This window comes from Canis lupus, chromosome 25, assembly GCF_003254725.2.
Source record: "Canis lupus dingo isolate Sandy chromosome 25, ASM325472v2, whole genome shotgun sequence".
Classification (NCBI taxonomy): Eukaryota; Metazoa; Chordata; class Mammalia; order Carnivora; family Canidae; genus Canis; species Canis lupus.
Window position 1 is genome coordinate 34807584 of NC_064267.1, and position 20088 is coordinate 34827671.

Below are 20088 nucleotides of genomic sequence, written 5' to 3' on the forward strand. Positions count from 1 at the left end.
GTGTGCTGCCTGTCCTTAAACTTTAATATGCACTACTTTTCATTTTCATTCAGCTCAAAATATTTTCAAATTTTCAATGTGATTTCTTATTTGACTCATTGGTTATCAAGTATGTATATGCACATGTGTGTGTGTGTGTGTGTGTGTGTGTGTGTATACATACTTTTTTTTTTTTTTTTAAAGTAACCTCCAGGGACGCCTGGGTGGCTCAGCTGTTGAGCATTTGCCTTCAGCTCAGGTGTGATCCCGGGATCTGGGATTGAGTCCCACATCAGCCTCCTTGGAGGGAGCCTGCTTCTCCTTCTGCCTGTGTCTCTGCCTCTCTCTCTGTCTCTCATGAATAAATAAAATAAAATCTATAAATAAATAAAGTAAGTAAGTAAGTACATAAGTAGGTAAGTAAGCTCCAGCCCCAATGTAGGGTTTGAACTCATGACCCTGAGATTAAGAATCACCAACTGTTCCACCAACTGAGCCAGCCAGCCAGCAGAGCAGGTATCAAGTGTTTGTTTGTATGTATGTATATATGTGTATATAATATATATACTTTAAAGATTCACTTATTTTATTTTATTTTTTTAAATATTTTATTTTATTTTTTATTTATTTATGGTAGTCATACAGAGAGAGAGAGAGAGAGAGAGAGAGAGAGAGAGGCAGAGACACAGGCAGAGGGAGAAGCAGGCTCCATGCACCAGGAGCCCGACGTGGGATTCGATCCCGGGTCTCCAGGATCACGCCCTGGGCCAAAGGCAGGCGCCAAACCGCTGCGCCACCCAGGGATCCCAGATTCACTTATTTTAGAGAGAGGGAAGGAGAGTGTGTGAGTGGGGGGAGGGGCAGAGGGAAGAGAATCTCAAGCAGACTCCCCGACTAAAGCTCAACTGGAGCTCGATCTCATGACCCATGAAATTATGACTTGAGCCAAAATCACAAATGGGACGCTTAACCAACTTAGCCACCCAGGCACCCCACATATATTTTTAAATCTCCTAAAATATAGGAGTGTTCTAGATTACCTTTTTATTATTGATTTGTATATTAACTATATATGGTCAAAGAACATATAGTAATTATGATTTTAAATATTAAATATTTTGACATCTGAAACTTGCTTTTAGCTCAGTACATGGTCAATTTTTGTAAATGTTATGTGTGTTTAAAAAGGTGTATTCTGGGCAGCCCCGGTGGCCCAGGATCGAGTCACACGTTGGGCTCCCTGCGTGGAGCCTGCTTCTCTCTCTGCCTGTGTGTCTGCCCCTCTCTCTGTGTGTCTCTCATGAATAAATAAATAAAAAGTCTTTAAAAAATAAAATAAAATAAAATATAAAATAAAATAAAATAAAATAAAATAAAATAAAATAATAAAAAGGTGTATTTCAGCACCTCTTGGATGCAGTGTTCTTTATATGTCCATTAGGTCAAGTTCATTAATTACATTGTAATCTTCTACAATGTTTCTAATTTTGTCTGCTTGTTCCATCAATTACTGAGAGATATTTGTTCATTTCTTCCACCATTGCTGTGAATATTTTTTTCATTATACTGCTATTTTTTGTTTTATATATTATGAAGCCATATTATTAAGTCATTGCATACACACTTAAAATTATTACATCTTTTTTAAATTTTTTAAATTTTTTATTTTTATTATTAACTAATTTATTTATTGAGAGAGAGAGAGAAAGAGAGGCAGAGACAGGCAGAGGGAGAAGCAGGCTCCATGCAGGGAGCCCGACATGGGACTCGATCCTGGTCCTCCAGGATCACGCCCCGGGCTGCAGGCAGCGCTAAACCGCTGCGCCACCGGGGCTGCCGTAACATCTTTTTTTTTTTTTAATTTAATTTAATTTTTAAAAGATTTTAGTGTGGGTCTCTTGGTAATTCTCTAAGTAAATATTTTAAGGAAGGGATATCTGAAAAATGCTTATTTTCTCTTCACTCTTAAAGGTATTTCTGCTAGGTCTCCAGGTTACCAATTATCATCTTTCAGTGCTTTGAATATGTTATTCCATTTTTCTTGCTCCTACTGTCAGTTAAATTGATCTCTTTTGAAAGTAATCTCTTTTTTTCCCTGGCTGCTTTAAGATTTTTTTCTTTGTGGGATGCCTGGGTGGCTCACAGTTGAGTTGCCTTTGGCTCAGGGTGTGAATCTGGGTCTGGGGATCGAGTCCTACATCGGGCTCCCTGCAAAGAGCCTGCTTCTCCCCCTATCTATGTTTCTGCCTCTCTTGGTGTCTCTCAAGAATAAATAAATAAAATCTTAAAAAAAAAAAAAAAAAAAGGTTTTTTTCTTTGTCATCCGAAGCATTTTTACTATGTTGTGCTTAGGTGTTACTTCTTTTTCGTATTTATTCTACTTTGGTTTACAGAGCTTCTTCAATCTGTGGCTTAATGTCTTGTCAATTTTAGAAAATTATTAACCATTATCTCTTCAAATAGTGATTCTATCCCATTCTGTCTCTTCTGGGACTCCAAACACAAAGATGATAAGCCTATTACTGTATCTTCTGCTTCTTGGGCTTTTTTTCATATTTTATTTTTTCTATTGATTTCATTCTGAATTTCTTTTCCAAACTAATGTCTAGTTCATTTATTCTTTATTTAGCTTTACTGAATCTGTTAATTCATCTTTCACAATTTTAAAATTTATTTTACTTTTCATTCCTAGCATTTTCTTTCAGTGCTTATCAGCTCTGCTTTTATAATTCACAATTTCCTGCCAAAATTTTAAACCTAGTTTTTTATGTTCTTTTTTTTTTAATTTTTATTTATTTATGATAGTCACACAGAGAGAGAGAGGCAGAGACACAGGCAGAGGGAGAAGCAGGCTCCATGCACTGGGAGCCCGACGTGGGATCTGATCCCGGGTCTCCAGGATCGCGCCCTGGGCCAAAGGCAGGCGCCAAACCGCTGCGCCACCCAGGGATCCCAGTTTTTTACGTTCTTGAACATAGTATACATTGTTTAGGTTTGGTTTTTAGCATAGTTATTTTATTTTATGATGAAAGAGCTTATTTATTTATTTGACAGAGAATGCACAGGCAGAGGGAGCAGCAGGCAGAGGGAGAGGGAGAAGCAGATTCCCCGCTGAGCTGGGAGCCTGACATGGGGCTCGATGTCAGAACCCTGGCTGGGATCATGACCTGACCCAAAAGCAGATGCTTAACCCACTGAGCCACCCAGGTGCCTCAGCATAGTTATTTTAAAGTTCAGTCTGATAAAGCCAATGTCTGGAGAACCTAGCATCTGTTTTTTTTTTTTTTTTTTTTTTTTTTTCTGTTTCTGTTGGTTCTCATTTATGTTATATTTCCTCATAAGCCTTGTTATTTTTGGTTGTGAGTCACATATTATATTTGAAAGACTATTTGTAGTAATTTAAAGTTCTACATGATGTTATCTTAGTATAGAGAGGTTTACTTTTGCCAGGCATCTGGGCTACTTTATTTAAATTTCATGGATTAGGGCAGCCTGGGTGGCTCAGCGGTTTAGCAGTGCCTTCAGCCCAGGGTGTGATCCTGGAGACCAGGGATTGAGTCCCACATCAGGCTTCCTGAGTGGAGCCTGCTTCTCCCTCTGCTTGTGTCTCTGCCTCTCTCTCTCTCTGTCTCGAATGAACGAATGAATGAGTGAGTGAATGAATGAATGAATGAATAAATTTCATGGATTAAAATGATTTGAGGGTAAACTGTAGTCCCTTTCAGGGCTGTTCTGCTTCCAGTTCACCTTGACTCTTAAATAGATGCAACGTTCTGGAGTCCCAAGCCAAAGAGCAGAAACTTATCAGCATTCACATCATCCTTAGCGAGCCATGAAGCCCTAACTTTTTTTTAACCTAGACTCCATACCTAGCCTAACACTGGGCTTGAACTCACAACCCCAAGACCAAGAGCCGATCTGAGATCAAGAGTTGGATGCCAGGGATCCCTGGGTGGCGCAGCGGTTTGGCGCCTGCCTTTGGCCCAGGGCGCGATCCTGGAGACCCGGGATCGAATCCCACATCGGGCTCCCGGTGCATGGAGCCTGCTTCTCCCTCTGCCTGTGTCTCTGCCTCTCTCTCTCTCACTGTGTGCCTATCATAAATAAAAATTAAAAAAAAAAAAAAAAAAAGAGTTGGATGCCCAACCAACTAAGACACCCAGATAATACAAGCCCTAATTTCTTAGCTTCTATCAAGAGGGCTGCTTAACCTCTTAGCCCCTTCTTTTGAAATTCATGAATATCTCCAGGAGAGAAATAGTTCCAAATTTTGGTTTTACCTCTCTGATTTATGCCTTCTTTCAAGTCTCTTGGTAATTATTTTACTTCATTAGCTTTCTGAATGCCTTTAAAGCAAATTTTAAAATACTGTGTCTAGCTTTTACAGTTATCTTAAGTCAGGATTGATTTAAACGATCTATTATAGCATTATTAAAGTAGAAATCTTTAGTTTATATCACTAAAATTGTATGTGGTTTTAGTGTAGCTTCAGAAAGGAATGGAATTAGAAGTATGTTCAATTCACCATCATAACCTAAAAGGTTATTCTTCATTTCCTTTCATAAAAAATTAAAAAGCACATATCAGCTTATGGCTACACACCCTGTAAAAAATGGGAGAGGATTCTATTCATTTACTTTTGCACTTAACAGAATATCTAATAAATTTTCCATATTAGCACCAAAAGCTCTACTCCATTCTCTTTTTAATAGTTGCCCTTCATATCACTCAATCTAACTCAAGAAATGTTTACTTACCATGCTCATTACACTACACTAGGCTTTAGGGCTCTCTTGGTGAGCAAAAACCAACTGTGTCCTAGCCCTTAGGGGGTTTATAGTTGAGTGGGAGTAAAATATATTAATCTTATATTAATATAAATAAATGCAAAATTACCATTCTAGTAAATGGTAAGGAGAGGGACATGGTGATATGACACAGCATGACAGGGGTATTAGATCTAGTCAGGGAGGTCAGAAAGGTCTTCCATGAGAATGTTATAATAAGCTGAACAAGAGCTAACTAGAAAAGAAGGAGGAAAAGGAGTCTTGCATAAGGAAAATAATGTTATGTATTGAATCTATCATATGGGTATGTCATACTTGAATTACCCACTTCTCCACTGAGGGACATTTAGATTATTTTGAATCTGTTGCTATTATGACAATATTTTAATATATATATTCCATATACAATTTTTGGCATAATTTTGTAAGCATATCTTTATGGTAATTAAGAATCCTTTCTTAGTGCATACAATTAGCATTCACAATAATTTCTATATGCACAAAGATTTTTATTTTTTATTTTTTTTATTTTTTTATTTTTTTAAATTTTTATTTATTTATGATAGTCACAGAGAGAGAGAGAGAGAGAGGCAGAGACACAGGCAGAGGGAGAAGCAGGCTCCATGCACCGGGAGCCCAATGTGGGATTCGATCCCGGGTCTCCAGGATCGCGCCCTGGGCCAAAGGCAGGCGCCAAACCGCTGCGCCACCCAGGGATCCCTGCACAAAGATTTTAATACAAATTCTATTACATCTATTTCTTACATATTTTATCTATCCCTAACTTAAATGCTTTTTTTGTTTTAATCTCCTCTTGTCTATACTATTTCCTCAAGAACTGGTTCCTTATAGTGATCTCCTATCTCATATATAAAGATACTCACAAGCTATGCTCCATCTGCTCTTCACCCTCATGTGGAATCTAAAACATAAGGATGTTTAGAACTCCTCTCTATCTGCCCAAAGTAAGCTAGGCTTTTTCCACTACATAGATGGTTTATCCTAACAGGTGAGTAAGTCACTTCAGCACAGAGCTTGGAAAATGAGACAGCCAGAGGTTTGAACTTAGGAGCCACCACCTTTCCAGAATCTTCTACATTCTCAGATAAATTAGGACCTATCTTTAAAATCAAACCTCCCACAACATACTAGACAAAAAAATACATGGCTACATATCTAACAAAATGTTACTATATAAAGATCCCTCACACAGCTAAGAAGAAGAAAGCAAAAAACAAACATGCACATAACCCAGTAAGAAAATGGGCAAAAGGAATGAATTGACGATTCACAAAAGAAAAATACATGTGGTCAATTAAAAAAACTGTTCATCAGTCATCATAAATATACAAATTAAAATTTTAAAAACACCAGACATAAAAATGGTAATAAACAGTATTGGAGAGTACACATGAACTATGCATCATACACAAAAAAATGTAATCTGGTATAGCCTTCCAAGAAGTTATCTGTATCTGATTTAAAGTTGTAAATACTAATTAACACAGATATTCAATTTCTAGAAGTTTATCCTGTGAAAACAAGAAAATGTTATTCTCAATTTCTTAATGTTTCCCCCTTTCTTTCGTATCATGTATCAACATCTGACTTGCACTTATTTATTGTTTGTCTTCCCACCACTAGAATATAAGCTTATTGCATGCAAGGACCTAAATAGTACTAATAGTAGGCATGTAATAAATATTGGTTATTGACAGAATGTATAAAGATTTATCTGTAAGAATTTTCAAAACTGTACGGTTTTTAAAAAGTTAGAAAAAATCCAATATCCAACAGCAGGAGATTGATTAAAACAAATCATCAATAAAGACAACTAAGTAACTATTAAAAATTAGTCTATAAAAAAACTATAAATGTTTGTGATACTAATATATGACCTTTTTGTTAAAAAGGAAAAAGAGGGGGAAAATATATGCAAAGATAAAAGGTCACCCAATATTACATTAGGATATGAACAGTCGCTATCTATAAGATGGTAGAATTATAGGTAACTTTTTTGTTATTTATGGTTTCCTGCATTTTTCAAATTTTATTTTTCTGTAATACACACAATTCTGTTTTTAACAAGACACAGAAAATTACTCAAAACAAACTAAAACCAAAGCTAAAATTTCTGTTTCTAGTTCAAATGAGAAAAAGGCAAGTTTACCTTCAATTTCATCATCAGAGATCAATTCATCGTCAGAACAGATGTTGAGAATGTTGACCAGCATCTCTGTGACTGTATGAGAAGAGAAAATAACCCAGAATTTGTACAATTAGTAAGATAGTCTTTCTACAATGATGTGGATGTCTAAGTAAAATACATGTTAAATAAACAAAAATTATTTATCATAATGCTATTAAGAATAATTATAAAAAGTCACATTAAATCTAGACTTTCAGATTTATAAAGAATTTGGGGAAATTACTTGCTTCAGTAAAGGTCAGGTCTTTGAAGATTTGATTGCATAATTACTTGGTTCCATGGAACTGCTGTCCAGAACCTTTTCCTCACTGATGTGTACACAAAAAGATTTCCTCCCATTTTACAAAGACAGATTTATTTTATATTTGCATAGCTTACTTGTATAGGTGCACAAATAAAATTTACAGGACAATATTTCCTATTTATATTTCTTTATCACTGAATAAATACTGAAGGAAAGGTGCGGTGATTTATGCTATTTTAACATCCTGGTCATAGCTGGATAGCTACTTTAAATTGATATTTATAATAAGATGAGCATAATTGACTAGAACTATAATTTAAAAACCAATTAAGTGCCACTCAAAAATCTTTGTCAAGAAGAAAATTAGAAAATATTTCTGATAACTTTATTATTCTTATTTTTATTATTTTTTTACTTCTATAAGTTTAAGAAAAACATTTCTGAATCAGGGGGCTCAGGCAAATATAAAAGTGTGTTCCATTACTAATTAAGACGATAATCCGGTTCTCTTACCTTTTTCCCCAACAAAAGGCAAAGACCAAGTGAAAACATCCATAAAGTTTGGAAGCCAGTAGGGGTGTGGAGAACAGTTAAACTGCCTGATATTCATGACATTGTTTTCATATTTTAACACAGCAGCTAAAAAGGAAAAGGCAGGAAAGTCTGGTACAGAAGAACACGACATGGCAACTGGTATGCTTTGTATAGCTGTGTACCTACTAAACAGAATTCATGAGCTTACTTTCCATTTGTAAATTCAGAACTCAGTATTTAAGAACAGATGGAAAATCTTAAAGCATTTTACACAGTTCATTCTTTTGAGAATTATCCCAATGAACAAAGTTACCTGAAGATCTCATATAATAAAAGTACAAAAGAAACTGAATTTTGAAACTTCAAAGGGTCACTGCACAGTAACTGTCTATAGAAATCTCAGGTTCCACATTAGAAAAATGTTGTCATAATTTCCCTTTATAGGACAAATGGTTACAATTACAGCTTTCTTTTGAAGACAAACATTTTTCATTAAGTGAACACAGCTCGTTTTGCTAGTCATTACCCAGAGCCAAAGACTTTATAAACTGTCTGGGAGCTTATAACATAGCAATTATCAATTCATAGAGGGGAATGCAGATGGTAAACCTGAACCAATTTACAAGGCTCAAAAGTAGATTAAATCATCTCTGCATATTATATAAAGGACTAAGAAATATCCACCTCTCCTATACAGAATCACTATATTGCTAGCACTGTATAAATGTTTAAATTAACCAGTTCATGTATTTGTATACATACTTTGGTACCAAACTAATTTTCTTTATATTTTAAGTTTTAAAATCCAATTTCTTAGACTTTACCATGAGCACAAGCACTGCAATGTTGTTGGCATTATTCTCTTTACTCTTACTGTGCTCAGCAGGGAGTCTATTTGAAGTAGTATTTATGTGATCATAAATAGAATCAGGTATTATGAAGTACTCCAGAAATGACAGGTATAGGTCATTTCCTAGTTTCTGTTTCTTTGCTTATTAAAGGATAGCCTCGTATGCTCAAAATTTAAGTTTCTGAGTGTCTAAAATGTACACCATGGATTATAAAGAAAACACATTAAAGTAGGATCTCCTGCTCTTTTTTTTTTTTAATTTTTTTTTTTTAATTTTTATTTATTTATGATAGTCACAGAGAGACAGAGAGAGAGGCAGAGACATAGGCAGAGGGAGAAGCAGGCTCCATGCACCGGGAGCCTGATGTGGGATTTGATCCCGGGTCTCCAGGATCGCGCCCTGGGCCAAAGGCAGGCGCCAAACCGCTGCGCCACCCAGGGATCCCCTGGATCTCCTGCTCTTAAAAACCTAACACTGGATATGATATACATGTCCCATTATTTTCATATACATGTATTTTATTTAGGTTAGATGAATTTATAATTATTCAGCATTTCCCTCAATCTATACAGGAAAAAGAAGTGAGAAGTGGGTCTTTCTAGTGGGTGATTAGAAATGAGAGTATAAAAAATTGCTTTTGGGTATGTTCCCAGTAGACACAAAAAAATGAAAATAGAAATCTTTAAAAATCATGACTTAAGGATCTTTCACATAATCACTGGAACTAAGGAATACTTGTTGGTACCAATATGCAAGAAAGAAGAGCAACAGGAGAAGAAAGAGAGAAAGGAAAGGGGGAGAGGGCTGTCATTTTCAAGAAAGAGGTACTTGGATGGGGAGTAAATGAGTACCAGCAGATATTGTTTCAGATGCCACTGTGTTTTTCTTAAAAAAAGAAAAAAAAAGTTTGAGAAACAACCAAGGAAAATAAGAATGTTTAAAATAAAGTTACCAATTGTATCAGTCAACAGAAAACTCTGGTAGAATGACTATGAATTTAAAAGTTCACTAAAGGAATAATCAAGATCAAAACCAGGTTAGAAGGGGGCAGAAAATGAGCTAGGGTATTTAGTGAGTAAGTGAAGTGACTGCTATGTTGGGTGCCATGCTTCAGGTGAGCACACTGATAAATCCACTGTGCAGTCAACAGACACTCTTCCTAGAGAGGTTTAACAAGGGACAAGGGAACGTCTTCTCACAAATATAAGAACTAGGGCCAGGAAGTGTCCTTGAAGAAGTGACCAATACAAGCAGTACATACCATTCATAATGGAAGAAATAAGAACAAAACTAAGTCTAACATATTGGGAATAGTAGGAAGAGGAAATAAGAAAGAATGGAGTTAGGGAGAAGCAGAGTGTTGCAGGATAGGTAAGACTCAGAAAAGAATGACGAGATGTAAAAAATTATACAGCTAAGAGAGAACTTTTTTTTTAATTTTTTTATTTATTTATGATAGTCATACAGAGAGAGAGAGAGAGAGAGAGAGAGAGAGAGAGAGAGAGGCAGAGACAGAGGCAGAGGCAGAGGCAGAGGGAGAAGCAGGCTCCATGCACAGGGAGCCCGACGTGGGATTTGATCCCGGGTCTCCAGGATCGCACCCTGGGCCAAAGGCAGGCGCCAAACCACTGCGCCACCCAGGGATCCCCGCTAAGAGAGAACTTAAAGAAGTTTTTTTTTTTTTTAAATGGATAGTAAGCCACTGAAGGACCCTGAGATGACTGATTCAAATCAGACTGAAGTGAGATGTGTCATTCCTCAGTTTCCCTTTAAAAAGGCTACATAGTTAGTATACTGTGGATTTCTTTTAAACTTGACTCCCCAGCTGCATATACAAGGTATGACTATAAAGTAATGAGACTTAAAAACCACCAACTACAAACACACCAGACCTTATATATGAGATGAGTATGGTCCTCCAATGTAATCACACTAGGTACAATAACAGTAAAATGTTATAGTATCATAGCAATTTCAGAGTTTGACAGATGCTTTTAATGTTTATTTTTATTGTTCCAACTTATCTTCAATAACCCTATTTTAAAGATACACTGAGGCTCAGAGAAGTTAAATGTCTTCTTAAATGTGAAATTGTCATGTTAACTGTGAATTTAAAAGTGAAGCAGGACTAGACTAGAATTTCTGATTCCTAGCTTAGTACTCTTTTCAATATACCTTGCTCCCTTACTGTATATTTAATCCAAAGATGCTGCCATTACTCAAAACATTTTTGGAACTCCTCTTTTGGAATCGCCTCCAAACCTATTTTATAAGCAACACAAGAAAAACCAGTCTCATTACCCTATAATCATACCTTGTTTCTGACCCCAAATGGTAGCATCTAGCTTGATCACTCACCTTATTCACCAGTCTTGACTCCGAATGACTTTTGGCTGTTCCAAAAATCAAATCCACCCTCAAAGGACGAAGATTTCCCATCACTGAGGATAATCAAAAGAATGTGTCGCAGACTCTGAAGGCAATGCCAAAAGAGGAGTTCCAAAAACGTTTTGAACAATGGCAGCATTGTTGGAATAAGCATATACCTTTCCAAGGTAACTACTGTGAAGGGACAATACTCACTTGGATATATATGTTCCAGCATGTTTGTAAGGAAGTTCTATTATTTTATAGTCATACTTTGTAAACGACAAAATAGTTACACAGAGGCATGTTACAGAGGATATTACAGAGGAATTTTGCCCTGATACTTACAAATTATGAATCATAAAAAATTTTTTTAAAAAAATTTCAGGGTACTTCGCTGGCTCCATCAGTAGAGTATGCAACTCTTGATCTCAGGGTCATGAGTTCAAGCCCTACATTGGGCATATGTAAAAGTAAAAAATTTCAATAGGATAAAGTATAAGAATGAGAATTTCTGGATTGCAAGCATGTTTATATTTAATCCTCTTTGTTTATTTTTTATTTTTTCCCTCTTTGTTTATATGGGAAACTGAGGCTTAGAAAAATTATGTGACTTATTTAAAGTCACACTATTGGTTTATGGTGGGGCTTGGACTAAAATGATTTTTCTGACTTGTTATACAGTATTCATTCTACCTCTATCATTCACAAAAAGCAAAAACAGCTTAATAATTTACAAACATTAAAATACCAGTGACATTTTATTGAGATACTGTTACAAATAAATTAAATTCACCAAAAGCAATAATTTATGATGACTATTCTAACATGAACCTGAAATAACTTCTTCTTATATACGTATTTTTAAAGATTTATTTTACAGAGAGAGGGAGAAAGAGTGGGGAGGAGGCACACAGACAGAATCTTCAAATAGACTCCCTGCTGAGCACAGAGCTCAATCCCACAACCCACGAGATCATGATCTGATCAGAAACCAAGAGCCACGGACTCAATGGACTAACTCAACCAACTGAGCCACCAGGCACCCCATTCTTCTTATATTTTGATTCAGGAGTATACATCAGACCTATTATGATCATTATTTATATTTACAAAAAGCCCAATAATCCTTAGGAAATGAAAACCAAGCAGTAGCCTAAATTCTAAGTTCCTTGGCCCTTGTTTCAATTAAGGCCTCTTTTCTTATTTAAAATTTATATATATATATAAAATATATATACATACATATAATTAAACTAGAGCTCACATTTACTCACAAATTCAAATTCAAATATCACTGGACTCCTTTACCTTTATTATTATAGACATCTAGGTAATTGGGGGCAGAGAAAATTGTAATGAGTGATGGAAAGCCTGTCGTTTGGCTCTTCCTGTACATTCGATACCTGGAAGAGAGATAATAATCTGTCTTGATATTAAAGGCAAAAACTCGACCATGATAATTGGTATAGTTTTATTTTTTTATTATTATTATTTTTTGGTACAGTTTTAATATAACTTACCCAGCATCCTGGGCTTCATGGGCTCTGATTATTGATAACAAATTATTGTTCTGCAAAAATTCACAAACTGCAGGGTAACTGAAAAAGAAAATTAGAAAACATAAACCGAGAACTAAAACAATTGTCTTTTATTTTATTATTTTTAAAGATTTTATTTATTTATTTGAGAGAGAGAAAGAGAGCGAGCACAGAGGGAGAGAGAGAAGCAGACTCTCCACTGAGCATGGAGCCCGATGGGGGGCTCAATCCCAGGACCCGGAGATCATAACTTGAGCCGAAGGTAGACATAACTGATTGAGCCACCCAGGTACCCCTTATTTTTTATTACTTTTTTAAAGAATTTATTTATTTTTGAGAGAGCAAGAGAGCCCAAGCAAGGGTGCAGGGGAGGGGCAGAGGTAGAGGGAGGAGGGGCAGAGGGAGAATGGAAGCAGGCTCCCTGCTGAGCAGGACCTGACTCAGGGCTCAATCCCAGGACCCTGAGATCCTGACCTGAGCCGAAAGTAGATGCTTAACCAACTAAGTCATTTAAGTGCCCAAAACAATTGTTTTCTAACAGGAGGAAGGGGAAAAGTCAAGATGCTATAAGTTGAATTTGTTTCAAAATTATAGGTTTGATATATCAATAAACTTTTATTAATGGCTTAGCAATCATCACTGTTTTCCCACTTCACTAATATACCTCATTCCAGATCAAATATGCAGATAACAAACAACCTTAGGACAGAAAAAGAGCTTCCTTACCTTTTAATTTTTTTTGTCTTAACCCATAACATAACACCACCAAAACTTTTCTTGTCTTAATAATAATAATAAAAAAAAACCAGGGTAGTGTGTGTGAAAGTGGGGGGGGGGGGAGGGAGAGAAAGAGAGAGAGTGAGAGAGAATCTCAAGTAGATTCTGTGTTGAGCATGGAGCTCAGTGGGTTGGAACTCATAACCCTGAGATCAAGACCTAGCCAAACTCAGGTGCCCCAGGTGCACTCTTGATTTTTGTTTAGGTTTCTTAAGATTCTTTCTCTCTATTAAAAAAAAAAAGAAAAAAGAAAAATCTGATAGGAAAAATTGAAGGATACTAAATTATCCTAGAATTAGTGTTAATTATTTACTTCATGTTTAAATCTTTATTTCTTATTATGCTCATTAGAAAAATCAATTACATTCACATGGTATAAAATGGAAACATACAAATGGTTATATAGTGAAATGCTTCCTTTTTTTTTAAGTTTATTTTTTAAAAATAATCTCTATACCCAACATGAGGCTCAAACTCACACCCCCAAGATCAAGAGGCAGCTGCATGCTCTTCTGATCTAGCCAGGTGCCCCTAAATGCCTCCTTCTTCTTACATCTATCTTCCAGCTACCTTAGAAGCAACCAATGTTCTCGGCTTCTTTGACTATCCTTTAAAAGATATTCTATAGGCATACCTTGGAGATGTTGTGGGTTCTGTTTCAGACCACCATAACAAAGCAAATATTGAAATAAAGCAGGTCAAATTAATTTTTTGGTTTCCCAAAATTTATTCCCATTATTTATGTCTAAAAAAATAATGTACATACCTTGCAATAAAATAAGGTATGCTTTTATTTTGTATACATATATAAAGAGTTTCTTTTCTTTTTTTTTTTTTTTTAATTAAAAAAAAAAAATAGCCTCGGAATCCCTGGGTGGCTCAGTGGTTCAGCACTGCCTTCAGCCCAGGGCGTAATCCTGGAGTCCTGGGATTGAGTCCCACATCGGGCTCCCTGCATGGAGCCTGCTTCTCCCTCTGCCTCTCTCTCTCTCTCTCTCTGTGTGTCTCTCATGAATAAATAAATAAAATCTTTTAAAAAAATAGCCTCATTGCATAATCTGGCACATTCCATTGTCTGAATGTACCACAAGGTATTTAACTACTCTTCTATTAACAATTAGGTTGTTTTAAATCTTTTATCATAGGGGTACCCTGTCCTGTGTGGCTCTATTGGTTAAACATCACAATCTTGATTTTAGGGTCTCAGGGTCATGAATTCAAGCCCCACGTTGGGCTCCTTGCTGGGCATGGAGCCTACTTAAAAAAAAATTGAGTTTTTATCATAAATAATACAGCAGTGAATAACCTCGTACCATTGACTCTTAAACAATGTGGGGATGCTGATTCTCCATGTAGTCAAAAAGCTGTGTTTAAAATTTTTCTTCTGTTAAACTTTTTTTAAGTAGACTCCATGCCCAACATGGGGCCTAAATTCATGGCCCTGAGATCAAAAGTCACATGCTCTACTAACTGGGCCAGCCAGGCACTCCTCACGTATGTAACTTTTGACTCCCCCAAAACTTTACTGGCCTATTGACTAGAAGCCTTACCCTTAACAGTCAATTGATACATATTTTGTATCAACATTCTATGTTCTATCTATTATATGCTGTATTCTTACACTAAAGCAAGCTAGAAAAAAGAAAAACGTTATTAAGAAAATCATAAGGGGGACACCTGGGTGGCTCAGCCATTGAGTGGCTGCCTTTGGCCCAGGATGTGATTCTGGGGTCCTGGGATCGAGTCCCACATCGGGCTCCCTGCATGGAGCCTGTTTTTCCCTCTGCCTATGTCTCTGCCTCTCTGTGTGTCTCTCATGAATAAATAAATGAAATCTTAAAAAAGAAAATCATAAGAAAAAATAAATTTATAGTACTGTATTGTATTTGTATTTAAAAATCCATGTGTAAGTAGACCTGTTCAGTTCAAACACATATTGTTCAAAGGTCAACTGTACATATATTTTACACACTTCCACATAGTTGATTATTATTATTTGCATTAGCTATGTTCTATAAAGCTAACTTGTAAATACTGAGTTAGTTAAAACTGAACCACCACTCCTAGAGAAAATACATAGTTAGGGTCCTCTGATCCTCTGGTCACATTTTCATTAAGCAATCAATATATAACCTTGTTTTATGTGTGTCTCTGTGTAAGGATACCTTACTTAATAATATATACTGTTGGTTAATTAACATGGAACTCATGGACAACAATGCTGTAAGTCATTCCCAAATAAAGCTTATATAACATAAATGTATTTTTTAAAATGTATTTATTCATGAGAGACACACAGAGAGAGAGAGAGAGAGAGAGAGAGAGACATAGAGAGAGAAGGAGGCACCCTGCAGAGAGCCTGATGGGGGACTTAATCCCCAGACCCAGGATCACGCCCTGAGCCAAGGGCAGATGGTCAACTGCTGAGACACTCAGGCATCCCAACATACACGTATTTTGTCTGTAAGACACATCACAGCCTTCTTACATGAATAAATACTCAATAGCATTTAAGCACTATGCTTAGGGGCCATTTTACCAACAAAAAAATGCGAAAAATATTGCACTAAATGGATCAGAAAAAGAATGGTCTTAAGCATGAAAGCAGAAACAAGAAGGCAGAGCAGCTCCTTGAGACCTCAGGAACACACATTAAGTAACATAAAGTAACATATTTTTCATCATTCTGCATGTGTACATGTCTGAATGACAGTGAAAGTGCTATGAGTGGGGACTTTACACTTATAAGTAATTCTTAGTAAGTAGACAAGTTTGCATATCGGAATTCATAAATACCAAGAATCAATTGTATAGCCACAGGACCACACGTTAGAAGTAGAACTTCTGGATTAAAGGCCTTTATAATAGAGAGATGCTGTCAGGTTCATCTCCAAAGAAATCATACCAGTTTATATTGAGCAAACAATAAAAAGACATTATGCTCTTTATTTTAACCAGTGTAAAGATTAGTAAAATTTAGGTAGTCAGTTGGCTGACTGTCCTTCTCCTGGTTTTGGCTCAAGTCATGATCTCAGGGTCATGGGACTGAGCCATACTCTGTGTGGGTTCCATGTTCTGTGGAGAGTCGGCTTGAGATTCTCCCTCAAACTCTGCCCCTCCCCCCACCCAATGTGCTCTCTTTCTCTCTCAAAATAAATAAATAAAATCTTAAATTTTTTTAAAAGAGAAGTAAAATCTAAATTATTTAGAAAGAACTAAAACAAGGTTGCTTAGAAGAATGTTAAAACTATGGCAGTAGTAAAGCTTTTTACTTTTTGTATGTGGATTTCACTTAATGGATATGTTATCTCATGCAATTAACAGAGATTTTTAGGGAACTAAATATATGCATTACTTGTCACAGTAAAATATTGGGATTAAAAAACTTTAGACTTCAAACCTCTATCTCCCTATTTTTGAATGGCAGAACACAATAAAAGCTCACATAGGAGATTTAAGACAACAGCCAACTTCCAGGAAATGTCCTGCACTTAGTTCACAATGTCCTATTCTTTTTATATCTTTGCCTATAGCAGTGGTTCCAAACACCGGAGAACTCTTTAAAAAAAAAAAAATAACCGGATTTTCCTGTCTCAGATCTACCTAATCAGAATCTCTGGGGGAAGAGCCAACAAATCTTTATTTTTAAAAAACTCATAGATAATAATCGAGATCGTTTAGAATCAGAAAACACTTAAGCACTGCAAGATGTTCTGTTCAATTATGTTCAGTACATCACACTTAGGTATTAATGAAGGTACTCCTATATATTATGGGAGCACATAATACCTATTAAAACATGAAAAACAAAATAAACACGTTTTCTACCTTCTATTAATCAAAAAATTAAACAAGTCTCTATACTACACAAATCAGAGATATAAAGTACTTAAAAATAATTTGATGATACATATTACAATTGCCTTTCTTAATTTTATAACTTTGGGGATTAGCTTACCTGTAAAAATAAGAGCACCCTCGGACAGTGTTGTGGGTATAGTGCTCCAAAGTCTTTTCATTGCCATAATCCTCTGAAGGATCGGACCAAAGCAGGTCACACACTGGCCCAAAGGCTGGAGGTTCTTTAAATCTGTCTAACTAAAAGACACACAAAAGCCAAAAGAAGAAAAATCATGAAAGCAAAAGAGCTTTTGGAAACTGGTATGGGTCAAAAAACAAAACAAAACAAAACCCTCCTACCCACAAGAATGTATTAGGAGAAAAGCCCCTTAGAGGAGTTTTCCTTTAGGAAGAAAATGAGCATTTAACAAATCTGGATACATATTTATTATTTTTTTGAAATAAATTTTTATAAATATCCCTGGCATCTAACCATACTGTAGAAAAGGACTCCTTTACATCCTAGTCTTAAAAGCAGAACTCATTTAATTCAAATGTGAAATCAACCATTATAGAGATATACTATTATTGAGAAAGACTATGTAAAATTCACTTCAACTGCCTAGGTGAGCTAACATTACCATCAGACCAGGAAAGGTTTTACAATGGTTCTGTTCACTGTTTACCTCATTCCAAAGGAGATTTCTAGTTTTGTTTGTTTTTTTCTTTTTTTTAAGTTTTTTTTTTTAATTTTTATTTATTTATGATAGTCAGAGAGAGAGAGAGAGAGAGAGGCAGAGACATAGGCAGAGGGAGAAGCAGGCTCCATGCACCGGGAGCCCGACGTGGGATTCGATCCCGGGTCTCCAGGATCGTGCCCTGGGCCAAAGGCAGGCGCTAAACCGCTGCGCCACCCAGGGATCCCCTCTAGTTTTATTTTGTAAAGAACTTTCATCCTTTCCCTTCTATGCAGTGCAGGCATTTCAATGTAAGTTATTAATTTAAGCTTTTAGTCATTGCTGCTTTGGTTAGTAGCATGAAAACCAAGACAAACCCAGTAACTAAAAGAGTTGAAGACTTCTAAATGAAAGGGGAGGTTTTTAATACAATTGATTCAGAATTGCAAAATTCAAGACTTACAATGTAAAGGAGAAAGTCGGTTATTTTAAAGATCATAAGGCAGCAGAAATATAGGCACACCCTCTTACCCTGAGGAGAGTAACTTTAATTCAGAGAAAAGTTTTATAAACAAAAAAAAATCTTTAATTTCAGTACCTATATGAGACAGGTACAATACAAAGGTAGAGAAAAGATGATGATAATGTAGGACAAAAGAAGTAAAAAAAGATTGATCATCTTTATAGAAAATCCTGAAAATAATAATCATTAACTCATGCAAGTGTAGCAGTTAAACTCTATCATCTAAAATGTCAAAGCCTGGGATCCCTGGGTGGCGCAGCGGTTTGGCGCCTGCCTTTGGCCCAGGGCGCGATCCTGGAGACCTGGGATCGAATCCCACATCGGGCTCCCGGTGCTTGGAGCCTGCTTCTCCCTCTGCCTGTGTCTCTGCCTCTCTCTTTCTCTCCGTGTGACTATCATGAATAAATAAATTTAAAAAAAGAAAAAAAAATTAAAATGTCAAAGCCAGGATCCCTGGGTGGCTCAGCGGTTTAGCGCCCACCTCCAGCCCAGGGCATGATCCTAGAGTCCTGGGATCGAGTACCGCATCAGGCTCCCTTCATGGAGCCTGCTTCTCCCTCTGACTGTGTCTCTGCCTCTCTCTCTCTCTCTTTCTCTGTGTGTCCCTCATGAATACACAAATAAAATCTTTAAAAAATAAAAAAATAATAAAATAAAATGCCAAAGCCAATGAATTTGAGAGCTGGAAGTTCACAGACTATCCATTCTAACTTCCTCATTTCCCAGAGAAGAAAATGTAACTAAGAGTTAACCTTGATTTGGTCAAGGTTACACAATTAATTGCAGAACAGGGGAAGCCTGATTTCCTTCCTTTCGTAATGCTACATAATTTAAAATTTTAGGGCTATACTCAAAATAGGTTATGTTTCCAGTTGATGAAAGTACAGATTTCACTAAAATTTACAGAAATTTTCTGGAAGACATTTAGCAAAATGTTAATAGTAGTCCTCTCCCAATAATGAGGTCACAGATGATTTCCATTCTCTTACTTTTGATTATCTGCATTTAAAATTTTTCAGCAATAGAGGCATATAGTTGACTACAATAAAAAAACTGAAAAAATATATATTCCATGAGGCTAATGAAAGGTTACTTACTTTCTTAATGTCATCTAAACTAGTAATTTCAGGTGACATCCCTCCATGTACACACAGAAACTGCTGGTTTAAGAGGGCAGCAAGAGGAAGACAGTCAAATGTCTCCATACATGCATCATATACCTCTTCAGAATATTTAATTCGACCTATAAAAAAAGAAAAACAGTCAAAAGAAGAAAAGCTAAATTTATCATATATGAATAAGAATATTGGGCAGAAAATTATGAAGCTAGTTCAAAGTCATTTATTTCAGGCAAATTTGAAAACACAATCATCTTTATAAAAATATTCTTGAAAAGTTGTAAACAAAATCTAAAAGGTAAACAAAATCTTCTCTAAAGACAAATATGACCCTGGATTAACCTTCTAGTCCTGTTGTCCTGGAAACCTGTTAAGGTGAATGTCAGCTGTGTTATTAGGCAACATTTCTTATGGTAAAAATTACTCAATTACCTGATAGGCAGCTATAGCTTTGGACTTTTGAGTGCAATGATGACTCAAGGTAGGTCCCTCTGGGACCCTGGAATCTATACCAACCAAGCTTTATGGGAGATACTGGCAACTGTGCTACATGAGGCTTCTAAGCCACAGTGGCTCCCTGATCTGCCCAATGTGGATTTTGTTTCCCTGCACCTGGGATTGTGACTTGGAGGGGATGGTGA

At 36.3% G+C, this 20088-nt stretch overlaps 1 protein-coding gene across 8 annotated transcripts in view; it reads right to left on the bottom strand.

Annotated features, from left to right (window-relative positions):
• Window positions 1-20088, bottom strand: part of PPP3CC (protein phosphatase 3 catalytic subunit gamma) — a 110723-nt gene that overhangs the window by 21632 nt on the left and 69003 nt on the right. For all 8 annotated transcript variants that reach the window (XM_049100939.1, XM_035717186.2, XM_025463132.3 and 5 more), the window contains 6 exons: window positions 19427-19572; window positions 17248-17387; window positions 12495-12572; window positions 12283-12377; window positions 7733-7858; window positions 6937-7008 (listed from right to left, as the gene is read on the bottom strand). In XM_049100939.1, coding sequence (XP_048956896.1) covers window positions 6937-7008; window positions 7733-7858; window positions 12283-12377; window positions 12495-12572; window positions 17248-17387; window positions 19427-19572 — 657 coding nt within the window. The remainder of the gene's footprint in view (window positions 1-6936; window positions 7009-7732; window positions 7859-12282; window positions 12378-12494; window positions 12573-17247; window positions 17388-19426; window positions 19573-20088) is intronic.